This window comes from Myotis yumanensis, unplaced genomic scaffold (genome assembly GCF_028538775.1).
Source record: "Myotis yumanensis isolate MYYU_CA2020_CCGP unplaced genomic scaffold, mMyoYum1.0.hap1 SCAF_30, whole genome shotgun sequence".
NCBI classification, from domain to species: domain Eukaryota; kingdom Metazoa; phylum Chordata; class Mammalia; order Chiroptera; family Vespertilionidae; genus Myotis; species Myotis yumanensis.
The window spans coordinates 726,380-739,781 of NW_027223781.1; the positions used below are offsets into that span (position 1 = coordinate 726,380).

General features: G+C 55.4%; 1 protein-coding gene across 1 annotated transcript; it reads right to left on the reverse strand.

Annotated features, from left to right (window-relative positions):
• Positions 1–6,155: 6,155 nt before the first annotated feature.
• LOC139000802 (proline-rich protein 23C-like) lies at positions 6,156–6,905 on the reverse strand. Its single transcript, XM_070402824.1, has one exon. It carries the CDS (start codon positions 6,903–6,905, stop codon positions 6,156–6,158), a length of 750 nt encoding a protein of 249 aa, XP_070258925.1.
• Positions 6,906–13,402: the final 6,497 nt, after the last annotated feature.

A 13,402-nucleotide genomic window follows, 5' to 3' on the forward strand; every position in this document is an offset into this window, starting at 1 on the left:
GCGGTGTGGGACTGACGAGCAGAAGAATTCCTGCTGGATGGTGATGGCTCCCCTTGGAGCATACAGGAGAGCGCCTGGTTCCAGGCCGACGGGCGAGTGTGCCCCCTCTCCCGAGCGCAAGCCCCCCTCAGGGACCAGAGACACTGGCGGGACGAACGTGGGCTCGGGCTCGGGTTGGGGTTCCAGCACCGAGTTGACTCTATGCAGGGCACAACCTTCAGCCACGACCAGCACTGAGGTGAGCGTGTCTGTGGCCCAGGGCACTGGGGGGCCTTGCAGGCTGGGCACCATCCCATCTTCAGGGCCCGCGGGCTTCTCAATACCGCAGCGCTTGGTGGGCCGGAGTCCTTCCCAGGCCGGTTCACACTGGGGCGCAGCATGGAGGCTGGGGCTGAGGAGGCAGCTACCTAACATCCCAGTGGCGCTGTGGGCGGTGCTTCTGGAGAATGGCAGAGGGCGAGTGTCACTCACTGACTGCAACTGGGGTGGCGGGGGAGGGCGGGCTTGGTGAAGCGTCTGGTGCCCACACCTGTCGGGTGCGGGGGGCAAGTCCACCTGATCAGCAGCCTAGCCAGGTTCTAGTCAGGTACTCCAGCGGCCTCTATGTCCCGGGACTGGTCTTGGCGAGATCTCTGCCCTGAAAGCTTGCTTGGTGAACACGGTCGCCGACCAAGACAACAAGCCTAGGGCTGAGAAGCTTGGCAGAGTACACCGAGCTTTCTTTTATAGCCCCAGACCGTGGTGGGAGGAGCCAAACCAGCCGCCCGCCTGCTCCACCAATCAGCCGCCCCCGGGAGTGAAAGCATCAAAGGTTGGGCGTCAAGTTTCCGGTGCGGGGGAACATGCCCCAAGCTAGGCCTTGTACAGCATGCCCCTTCAGGTGGCATTCACCCAAAGGACCGAAAGGAAAGGTTCTGCTGAACGTGGCTGTGCCTGGCATTCATTCCTCGAAGGGAATGGGCCGGGCGAGGGTGGTGTGTGGGTGTGGGTGGGTGGCGGATGGGGGTAGACCGGAGACGCAGACACACCGAATGAAGCTGGCCTTGGAGGTCATGGGAGGCAGAGGCTGAAGTTGATGTGTATAAACTGTGTATGGTTTTGTATATTAGCGAGCCCCTTGCTTATCCTTCCCCACTCAGGTCAAGTCCAGGCACAGGGCTCTGTCTACAGGAGGGTGGCTTGCATTGGCGCTTCTCCACCAGCACAGGGCGGGACGGCCCCGCCTGAGCTGGGTCATCTGGTCGACAACCGCCCCACCACGCTCCCTCTCTGGATGGCTGGTCAAGCCCCCACCTAGAGACCAAGTCCGGGCCAGGCCACATGGGATTGCCTAAGCTTCTGTGCATTGAAAGGCTGGATTGATGTCATTTCTAAGGAGGGGTTTTTTTTTAAAAGAGTTTATTTTTTTAAAGAAGTTTTTTATAAGGTGGGTTATTTTTAAGGTTTTTGTTTGTTTGTTTGTTTTTTCAACTCCCTCATTGGACACAGCACTCCGCCAGCTCCTCCTCGGTAAGCAGTGCAAGACGACGTCCTGGCCTAGCTCCATGCACGCACAGACTTGCCGGTGCTTTACCTGGTGGTGACCATTGATAGACAATTCTGCAAAGCAGCCTGCATCAAAAGAGCATCTGTCTTTATTCATTGGTTTCAGATGTGTGGTAAACTCACAACAGCTTTCAGAATCCCTTCTCCTGGTCATCAGCCCCTTGAGGAGGGATTGCATCCCGTTCATTCCTAAAACAGGCATTTCCAGGCCTTGGGAGCAGGCCCTAGAGCGTGCCTCCAGGAGCGGCGCACACAAGGACCTGGACTGGGGCTAGGGGACGGGGAAAGAGTTTGGAGCTGTGAGCTGAGGAAGGCTCCCACAGGTTGAAGCTCAGATTGGAGTAGGGCCCAGGAGCGTGTCTCTCTGGACTAGGCGTCGGTGCTCGAGGCCATGGCCCTCGGATGGGGCCATGCGGGAGTGGGGGGCTGTCTGACCGGGTTCCAGTGAGCCAGCCTGCAGGGAGCATCAAGGGAGGCTGGAACCAGGCCGACACCTCCTTGTCCTGGTGGGGGGCCTCTATTGGGAGGGCGATGTGTGGGGTTGACGTGCAGAAGAATTCCTGCTGGATGTTGACAGCTCCCGTGGGAGCATCATCCAGGAGAGCGCTGGGTTCCAGGCTGACGGGCGAGTGCGCCCCATCTCCCGAGCCCAAGCGCGCCTCAGGTACCAGAGACACTGACAGGACCGACCTGGGCTCGGGCTCGGGTTTGGGCTCCAGCACCGTGTTGACGCTAGGCAGGGCACAGCCTTCAGCCATGACTAGCACTGAGGTGAGCGCGTCTACGGCCCAGGGCACCGAGGGATCTTGTAGGCTGGGCGCCATCCCATCTTCAGGGCCCACAGGCTCCTCAATTTGGCAGCACTCGGAGGGCCGGGGTCCCCGGATGCCGGTTCACACTGAGGTGCAGCATGGGAGCTGAGGCTGAGGAGGTGACTGCCTAACATCCCAGTGGCGCTTCGGGCGGTGCTTCTGGAGAATGGCAGAGGGCGAGTGTCACTCACTGACTGCAACCGGGGGGGGGGGGGGGGGCGGGGGGGGCGGGCTTGGTGAAGCGTCTGGCGCCCACACCCGTCGGGCGCGGGGGGCAAGTACACTTGATCAGTGGCCTAGCCAGGTTCTAGCCAGGTACTCCAGCTCCCTCTATGTCCAGGGACCGGGTCTTGGCGAGATCTCTCCCCTGAAGGCTTGCTTGGTGAACATGGTGGATGACCAAGACAACAAGCCTAGGGCTGAGAATCTTGGCAGAGTAGACCGTGCTTTCTTTTATAGCTCCAGAGCGTGTGGGAGGAGTCAAACCAGCTGCCCACCGGCTCCACCAATCAGCCACCCCCAGGAGTGAAAGCGTCACCGATTGCGCCTCATGTTTCAGGTGGGGGCGCACATGCCCCAAGGGAGGCCCCGCCCAGCATGCCCCTTCAGGTGGCATTCACCCAAAGGATCGAAAGGAAAGATTCTACTGAACATGGGCTGTGCCTGGCATTCATTCCTCGAAGCGAATGGGCCGGGAGAGGGTGGGGTGTTGTTGTGGGTGCGTGGCGGGCGGGGTAGACTGGAGACGCAGACACACCGAATGAAGCTGGCCTTGGAGGTCATGGGAGGCAGAGGCTGAAGTTGATGTGTATAAAATGTGTATGGTTTTGTATATTAGCGAGCCCCTTGCTTGTCCTTCCCTGCTCAGGTCAAGTCCAGGCACAGGGCTCTGGCTGCAGGAGGGCGTCTTGCCTAGGCGCTTCTCGACCAGCACAGGGCGGGACGTCCCTGCCCTGGCTGGGTCATCTGGTCCACCTCCCGGAAACCCACAATGCTCCCTTTCTGGATGGATGGTCAGAGACCAAGTCCCGGCCAGGCCACGTGGGCTTGCCCAAGCGTCTGTGCATTGAGTTGAAAGGCTCGATTGATGTCATTTCTAAGGAACGGGTTTTGTTTGTTTGTTCGTTTGTTTGTTTGTTTTTAAGGTGGTTTTTTTTAAAGGAGGTTTTTATTTATTTATTTTGTTGTTGTTTGTTGTTTAAAAAAAAAAAAGAAAAAAACTCCCTCTTTGACCAGAGGACCCCGCCAGCTCCCCCCTTGATAATCAGTGAGGGATTGCACCCCGTTCGTTCCTAAAACAGGCCTCTCCGGGTCTTGGGAGCAGGCCCCGGATGGCGACGCCAACGGCGGGGCGCAGCCAACAGGGACCTTAGAAAAAGGGCTTGCAAACCAATTAAAAATCCCTGCTGTGTAAGGAACTAGCCAATCAGAATAGACTAGACAGGAATGACGATTTTATTTCTGTCCAAATAAAGTTTATTATGAAAACAGGCCGGTGTGGGGGATTAGGGGGCAGACAAGTACATATAGGTTGGGTGGCTCAGGTGAAATAGGGCGGTGTGTTCACATCGATGCCATACTTGCTGAGGCAGCGGCCAAGTCCTCCATGGTTAGAGTGTACTTGCCGAAGCCATGAGAGGCGTTGCCCTTCGTTTTGCACAGCTGCAGTGCATCTTTGGCAATATCTGCGATGAATTTCTGGGCAGCTATGGAGAAGAGCCTAACTATGCGAGGGTCTGCAGCTTCTAAGCCAGCGCGGTTCAGGTAGAAACGAGTCACCGGATCTGGGATGGTAGGTGTGTAACCTTCCAGCTGCCCCAGAAAGTCCAGCAGGTGTGTGCTGGACACCACTGGCTTCACGCCTCCATTGGCCGAGCTCGGCAGCATATAAACCCCATTAGACATGGCCCCCTCATGCAGCGTGCATCCAGAGGTTGTTGGAAAACCTGACGTGGCTAGTTGGCCTTTGGCGTTACTTGAGCTTCCCAGGGCCCGCGAGGAAGACGGGTCTGCTTTCACATCACTCTTCTTGCCCAGTGCATGGGAAACCTGCACAGACTCCAGCAAGTGCCTCTGGAGGCCACTGCGAGGCCTTTAGATGGCCTCTTTCGGCAGCTCAGGATGACTTCTCTTCCTCTTCCTCTTGGGAATAGCGAGCTTCTCCTCTGCCTTTGTTGGGGTGCCAGCCCCGCCGCGGCCTCCCCGCTGGCTCCGGTTCAGCTGAGTGACGTCGTCCACAGACATGTTCACTTTGTTGGCCATTGCAGGCGCGGAGTCGGCCTGGGATCGAGGCAGCGCTTCAGCTCAGCCGTCCGTCACTTCCCGCGCTGCGCAGGAGCTGTTCCTGTGCGGGCTCCAGATGTTGGGGTCCTGGCCAGCTTTCTCATCCTTCCTCCTTTGGCCCAGTGCATGGAGAGCCTGCGTAGACTCCAGCAAGTGTATGTGCAGGCGGCTGCGAGGCTTTTGGATGAGCTCTGGCGGCAGCTCAGGATGACTTTCCATTCTCTTCATCATCTTGGGATATGGCTAGCTCCTCCTTTGCCTCTGCTGGGGCCCCAGCCCAGGCGTTCCAGGTGTTCCCAAAGGCGGGGACAGAGCCGGCGAAGACGAAACGGCACGGAGACGGCGTTCAGTTGATCAGCAGCCTAGCCAGGTGCTAGCCAGGTGCTTCAGCGGCTTCTATGACCCAGGACCGGGTCTTGGCGAGACCTCTCCCCTGAAAGCTCCCTTGGAGAACGAGGAAGGCGATGGCGACCAAGACAAGGAGCCTAGGGCTGAGAAGCTCCGCACACAAGACCCTGCTTATTTTTATAGCCCCAGAGCCTTGTGGGAGGAGCCCAATCAGCCGCTCGACCAATCAGCCGCCCCCTGGACTGTGACAACTGTGAAAGCGTCACCTGTTGGGCGCACATGCCCCCAAGCTAGGCCCTGCGAAAGTACCAAAATGAAAGGTTCTGCTGAACGTGGCTTCGCCTGGCATTCATTCCTCGAAGGGAATGGGCCGGGCGTGGGTGGGGGATGCGGGGGGGGGGGGGGGGGGGTGGGGAGAGGTCTGAAGGTGGTAGCCCAGAGACGCAGACACACCGAATGTAGCTGGCCTTGGAGGTCATGGGAGGCAGAGGCTGAAGTTGATGTGAATAAAAGGTGTATGGCTTTGTATATTAGGGTGCCCCTTGCTGGTCCTTGCATGCTCAGGTCAAGTCCAGGCACAGGACACTGGCTGCAAGAGGGTGGCTTGCATTGGCGCTTCTCGACCAGCACAGGGCAGGACGGCCCCGCCTGAGCTGGGTCATCTGGTGGACACCCGCCCTGCCACGCTCCCTCCCTGCATGGCTGGTCAAGCCCCCACCTAGAGACCAAGTCCAGGCCAGGCTACTTGGGCTTGCCTAAGCTTCTGGGCATTGAAAGGCTGGATTGATGTCATTTCTAAGGAGGGGTTTTTTTTTTTAAAGAGTTTATTTTTTTTAAAGAAAGTTTTTATAAGGAGGGTAATTTTTAAGATTTTTGTTTGTTTGTTTGTTTGTTTGTTTTCAACTCCCTTATTGGACACAGCACCCTGCCAGCTCCCGCTCGGTAAGTAATGCAAGACAATGTCCTGGCCTAGCTCCATGCACGCACGGACTTGCCGGTGCTTTACCTGGTGGTGACCATTGATCGACAATTCTGCAAAGCAGCCTGCATCAAAAGAGCATCTGTCTTTATTCATTGGTTTCAGATGTGTGGTAAACTCACAACAGCTATCAGAATCCCTTCTCCTGATCCTCAGCCCCTTGAGGAGGGATTGCATCCCATTCATTCCTAAAACAGGCATTTCCAGGCCTTTGGAGCAGGCCCCAGAGCATGCCGCCAGGGGCGGCGCTCCCGAGGACCTGGACTGGGGCTTGGGGACAGAGGTAGAGTTTGGAGCGGTGAGCTTGGAAAGGGCTCCCACAGGTTGAAGCTCAGGTTGGAGTAGGGCCCAGGCGTGTTTCTCTCTGGACTAGGCGTTGGGGCTCGAGGCCATGGCCCTAGGATGGGGCCGTGTGGGAGCAGTGGGCTGTCTGACCGGGTTCCAGTGAGCCAGCCTGCAGGGAGCATCAAAGGAGCCTGGAACCAGGACGACACCTCCTTGTCCTGGTGGGGGGCCTCTATTGGGAGGGCGATGTGTGGGGTTGACGTGCAGAATTCCTGCTGGATAGTGATGGCTCCTGTGGGAGCATCATCCAGGAGAGTGCCGGGTTCCAGGCCGACGGGCGAGTGCGCTCCCTTTCCAGAGTCCAAGCGGGCCTCAGGGACCAGAGATACTGGCGGGACCAACGTGGGCTTGCGTTGGGGCTCCAGGACCGTGTTGATGCTAGGCAGGGAACAGCCTTCAGCCACGACCAGCTCTGAGGTGAGCGCGTCTGCGGCCCAGAGCACCAGGGGGCCTTGCAGGCTGGGCGCCATCCCGTCTTCAGGGCCCACAGGCTCCTCAATCCGGCAGCGCTTGGCGGGCTGGGGTCCTCCGGAGTCCGGTTCACACTGGGGTGCAGCATGGGAGCTGGGGCTGAGTAGGCGGCTGCCTAACATCCCAGTAGCGTTGCAGGCGGTGTTTCTGGAGAATGGCAGAGGGCGAGTGTCACTCACTGTCTGCAACTGGGCGGGTGGACTTTGTGAAGCCTCTGGCGCCCACACCCCTTTGGCGTGGGGCAAGTCCACTTGATCAGCGTCCTAGCCAATTTCGAGCCAGGTACTCCAGCAACCTCTATGTCCCGGGACCGGGTCTTGGCGAGATCTCTCCCCTGAAATCTTGCTTGGTGAACAAGGTCGAAGACCAAGACAACAAGCCTAGGGCTGAGAAGCTCCTCAGAGTAGACCAGGCTTTCTTTTATAGCTCCAGAGCGTGGTAGGAGGAGCCAAACCAGCTGCCCACTGGCTCCACCAATCAGCCACCCCCAGGAGTGAAAGCGTCACCGGTTGGGCCTCAAGTTTCAGGTGGGGGCGCACATGCCCCAAGGGAGGCTCTACACGGCACGCCCCTTCAGGTGGCATTCACCCAAAGAACCGAAAGGACAGGTTCTGCTGAACGTGGCTTCGCCTGGCATTCATTCCTCAAAGGGAATGGGCCCAGAGAGGGTGGGGTGTGGGTGTGGGTGGGTGGAGGACGGGGGTAGGCTGGAGACGCAGACACATCGAATGAAGCTAGCCTTGGAGGTCATGGGAGGCAGAGGCTGAAGTTGACATGTATAGTTTTGTATATTAGCTAGCCCCTTGCTTGTCCTTCCCCGCTCAGGTCAAGTCCAGGCAGAGGGCTCTGGCTGCAGGAGGGCGGCTTGCATTGGAGATTCTCGACCAGCACAGGGCGGGACGGCCCCGCCTTACCAGGGTCATCTGGTGGACACCCGCCCCGCCACGCTCCCTCTCTGGATGGCTGGTCAAGCCCCCACTAGAGACCAAGTCCGGGCCAGGCCACTTGGGCTTGCCTAAGCTTCTGTGCATTAAAAGGCTGGATTGATGTCATTTCTAAGTAGGGTTTTTTTTTTTTTAAAGAGTTTATTCTTTTTAAAGAAGGATTTTATAAGGAGGGTTATTTTTAAGATATTTGTTTGTGTTTTTGTTTTTTTCAACTCCCTCATTGGACAAAGCACCCCGCCAGCTCCCCCTCAGTAAGCAGTGCAAGACGACGTCCTGGCCTAGATCCATGCATGCAGGGACTTGCCAGTGCTTTATCTGGTGGTCACCATTGATCGACAATTCTGCAAAGCAGCCTGCATCAAAAGAGCATCTGTCTTTATTCATTGGTTTCAGATGTGTGGTAAACTCACAACAGCTTTCAGAATCCCTTCTCCTGGTCATCAGCCCCTTGAGGAGGGATTGCATCCCATTCATTCCTAAAACAGGCATTTCCTGGCCTTCGGAGCAGCCCAGAGAGCATGCTGCCAGGGGCGGCGCACTCGAGGACCTGGACTGGGGCTGGGAGACAGAGGTAGAGTTTGGAGTGGTGAGCTGGGGAAGGGCTTCTACAGGTTGAAGCTCAGGTTGGAATAGGGCCCAGGCGTGTGTCTCTCTGGACTATGCATTGGTGCTCAAGGCCCTGGCCTTCGGATGGGTCCGTGTGGGAGCAGTGGGCTGTCTGACCGGGTTCCAGTGAGCCAGCCTGAAGGGAGCATCAAGGGAGCCTGGAACCAGGATGACACCTCCTCGTCCTGGTTGGGGGCCTCTATTGGGAGGGTGATGTGTGGGGTTGACGTGCAGAAGAATTCCTGCTGGATGGTGAGGCTCTCGCGGGAGCATCTTCCAGGAGAGTGCCGGGTTCCAGGCCGACGGGCGAGTGCGCCCCCTCTCCAGAGCCCAAGCGGGCCTCAGGGACCAGAGACACTGCCGGGACAAACGTGGGCTCCGGCTCCCATTGGGGCTCCAGGACCGTGTTGATGCTAGGCAGGACACAGCCTTCAGCCACGACCAGCACTGAGGTGCGCACGTTTGTGGCCCAGGGCACCGGGGGGCCTTGCAGGCCGGGCACCATCCTGTCTTCAGGGCCCGTGGGCTCCTCAATTCGGCAGTGCTTTGCGGGCTGTGGTCCTCCGTGGCCGGTTCACACTGGGGCGAAGCATGGAAGCTGGGGCTGAGGAGGCGGCTGCCTAACATCCCAGTGGCGCTGCGGGCGGTGCTTCTGGAGAATGGCAGAGGGCGAGTGTCACTCACTGTCTGCAACTGGGGTGGGGGGCTTGTTGAAGCGTCTGGTGCCCACACCCATCAGGCACGGGGGGCAATTCCACTTGATCAGTGGCCTAGCCAGGTTCTAGCCAGGTACTCCAGCGGCCTCTATGTCCCGGGACCGGGTCTTCTCGAAAACTCTCCCCTGAAAGCTTGCTTGGTGAACAAGGTCGCCGACCAAGACAACAAGCCTAGGGCTGAGAATCTCGGCAGAGTAGACCCTGCTTTCATTTATAGCTTCCTTGTGCTTTTCCCCTCGCATTTCCTGGACTCAGAGGATTCACCCCCTTTTCGAGGGGGCAACATTGAACACCGGGAAGACGCATCATGTCTTGTTGAGGGGAGTATTTTACTTATTTTATTTTATGTATTATGGTGTATGAAATGATTTATTAAATTCTGCTGCATATACTTTTTATCCCATACTAATAAAATTCTGCACAATATGTCGTGTTTGTGATTGGGTGTCATTTCTGATCATGTCAGATCATGTTTGGCATCATGGTTGTGCCACAAAGCTCCGGTCCCTGAGAGGAGAGTGGAGTCTGATGTTCCTTGAAATGACAGTAGTTTGGGCTCCAACTCTAGGTCCCTGCCTAATTCCTCTCTCACAGTCAAGGACATCCCCACCCTCAGGGACACTAAAAGCCCTTAGGAATTCACCCTCCAGAGGTGCCTCTCCCTTGTCGTCCTTCAGCAGCCACAGTGCCCCTCTCAGAATCCCTCAGTCCATGCCCACCCTAACCCCATCTGAGGATCCCTCCCTGACCTTGACGACTTCAGAACATGTCCAGAATCCTACCCCTGCCCCCACCATGCGGTGAGAATGAGAGCTCTCCACAGCTTCTAGAAGAAGTGTGCTAAGGGCTGATAGGAGTGATGAATTTACTCATAGGTCAGCCGTGTCTCCACATTCCTCAGTTCATGTAAGAAAGAAACCAGATGTCAGCCAACATTGCGGAAAGTCACCTGGACTAGATGAATGCCTTAGTAGACACAATGACATGCACACAACAGTGTGATGCTTGCATGCCCTTCAGGAGTGTTTTGAACCTCAGAGGGAAGAACATTACACACCCTAGAGAGAAACCATGTGAATGTCACCTACGAGGGAAATGCTTTCTGCAACGATCTGGGCTTAGAAACCACAATGAAATGCACAATGGAGAGAAGTTTTATGAATGCTGTGAGTGTGGGAAAGCCTTCAGTCAGAGTTCTTTCCTTAGACAGGATGAGGCCAGCCACACAGGAGAGTAACCACATGAATGTCCCCTATGTGACAGAGCTCTCAATCAAAGATCTTACCACAGAAAAGCACCATTGAGTCCATCCAGGCAAGCAATGCTATGAATGCCACTATTCAAAGCTCTGGCCTGAACCAGCACCAGAGAATGAACACGGGGCAGAAACCACATGTATGTCCCATGTGTGGGAAGGCTTTCCGTCAAATGTCTGAGCTGACGACAAGTTCCCACATAACACACACCAGACAGTCCATGTGAATGCGGTCAGTGTGGGAACCCATTCAGTCAACATGTGAATCTCGTGAGACACCAGAGTCCCTAAATGGGAGAAGAGCCCTAGGCATGTCACCTATGTGGAAAATCCTCCAGTCATGGTCCTTCCCCGAGAAAACATGACAGAGCTCAACAAAGGAGAGGGAATCGTAAAAGGCCAACACTGTTTACACATTATTCACTCGAGTGAAATGATGCAGGGTTAAATCAGGTGAAACCTTTCATTCATCAAACAACACTTGTCATGTACGTGACCATTCACAGAGTACAAACCACTGTGTCTGAAAGGCGAGGCATTTGCTGATCTCTTAATTCTTACTCAACCTAAAATATCCCACACCAAGGATACAGCAATCCCAAATGGAAACACACATACATAGTTGTTTTTATATTAAAAAATATGAGGGCATGTTTACTGTGTGTGTGTGTATGTGTGTGTGTGTGTGTGTGTATCTGCCTGTGTGAACAATTGTAAAGAGCCCTTGAACACACAGCTGAGAAAGTAATGAAATGTCTGTGGAAATGAAAGTTGTTTATAGAACTGTGACATCCATTGCGGCAAGCTAGGGTGATCTGGTAACTTTGAATGTAGAATTTTGTAAGAAATTCATCTTTCAGGTCAGCAATGCTTGCCCATATTTGAACAATATAATCTGATGCGAAATAAGCAAAGTGTTGGTGTGTGAGTTTTCCTTATGCAGATTGAACACATACATTCAGGTTCACACAGCCCTTTCCCCTATGGCTGCTTGGAAACACGGCAGCTCCCTCCGTCTATGTTCTCTTCAACAGGATCTTATAAAGATACAGCCAAGATCTTCTGTCTCAGGTGCTAGGTGCCTCTGCATGGCACGACCCTGCTCAGGAAAGTTCATTCGGGCATATCAATGGCTCTCACGGAAAAATCTTGGTGGGACATCATTCTCTGTCTCTGCTAAGTGGGGCGAGGAGACAGAGTTCTAAACACTTCTTCTTTTTTTTTTGGTTCTTTACACACCCTGTTTTTATCTTAGACATCATGGAGCAGGGGACCTCCAGTCCCAATTTACAAACCAAGGATTCGGTTGGGTTATCCCTTGTGGATGTCAGGTCCGTCAACTGTCGTGGATACCAACATGCTCCCAGGAAGCCAAAATGATGTCCAGGTAGGGGAGAAGTCACCCTGAAACGGGAAGAGGCATTTCGGATGGCGAGCTGAATCTAGCAAGGAGTTCTCACAGTGTGGTTTCCTTTGGCATTCCATCACGCAGATGATCGTCTCTCACATGGATTCTCATAAAAGCCCCCTGGGGAACAGCACACTACCGAGTCCTCTTGAGAGCAGGGCCATGGCTGTCTGGCCACCTATGTCTGCCAGGCCCTAGGACAGGCACGGGCAGCTGCTGGGTCAAAGGACTAATCAATGATTGCGCCTCCCCGAGGGCCCCGTCCCCCACCCCCACCCCACCCTAACCCCTACGCACTAGCGCGGGAAAAACCACACAGGCACTCACGCACACACTCTGAGTATATGGAGGCTTTGGCAGCTGCACTCAGGGCCGCGCCCTCGGAGGCAACCGGCATACAGGCAGGGGCACTGGCCGCCATTCAAAGCAACATATCTCAGCTTAGGAGTTGGAGGCCCAGCTGGACACTTACAAATCGATGAGGGGCACCAAAATGTTGGACACCCTGAAGGACGCTTACAACCTGATGAGGGGCAATGAGCAATTGGACACCCAGAAGGACGCTGAAAACTCAATGGGTGGCACTGAGCAGTTGGATGCCGAGCTGGACAATGACAAAGCGATGAGGGGCACCAAAAGGATGAACACCCATCTGGGCGCTTACAATGCAATGAGGGACACCAAAAAGTTGGACGCTCAGAAGGACGCTTACAGCTCCATGAGGGACACCGAGGAGTTGGACGCCCTGCTGGACGATGACGATGCGATGAGGGACACCATTTAAAGCACCAGCAAGTCAGTGTGAGCGAGGATGGCCAGGGACCTGGGGCCAATGATGGAGTTGTTTCTACTGTTTGGAAATAGGATTTAAAACTCCTAGAAAGATTTTTCGTTAACTTTTATTTTATTCAATAACTCTGAAAAAGACCTGTTTTGTGCCGAGTCATTTTCGGGATTCATTTTACCGGTTGCTGTTTTCACCTTGGCCATAATCACCCGAAAAGGTGTGGGAAAAACAAACAGACAAACAAACAAACAAACAAACAAAATAACTCGTTCCCTCCGATAAAACAACAACAAAATACCCTCCTCAGAAAAAAAAGGTTGATCCCGCCTTTCCAATTTCTGAGGCTTTGGCAAGTCCAGGTGGCCAGGCCTGGACTTGGTCTGTGGGAGGGGGCCTGACCATCCATCCACAGAGTGAGCGGGGGTGGGGGGAGGGTTGGGGGTGGGGGTGGGGGGCTGGGGGGTGGGCGTGAACGGGGTGTCGATCAGATGGACAGGCCAGGACGTCATCTTTGGCTGTGGATTACAGAATTTGGGTGGACTGGGGCAGGGACCTAAGAGCCGGCCCCGCCCTCTGCTGTTTGAGAAGCGTCAATGCAAGCCCCCCTCCTGCAACTGCCTGTGGGGAAAGCACAGACAGGTGACTAGACTTCCCCATTTCTGGCTAGACCCGAGGCGGGGGCGTTGTCTTTGAGAAGGCAGGGGCCGAAGGGTGTTCATGGATGGCGACGGACCGTTCAAAGCAAGGAGTGTCCGTGCGTGACTGCGGATATACAAGCACAGACGCACAGGCTCCCGCGCGCACACACAAACTCCCACAACCACACCCACACCCACACACCTATCCCTCCCGCCTCCAACCCCCTCCCCCGCCCCCCGCGGCCCCCGCCAAACACACACA

Excerpts from the sequence above, each read along its gene's own strand:
- LOC139000802 (XM_070402824.1), bottom strand. The coding sequence starts at position 6,905 with ATGTTAGGCAGCCGCCTACTCAGCCCCAGCTCCCATGCTGCACCCCAG.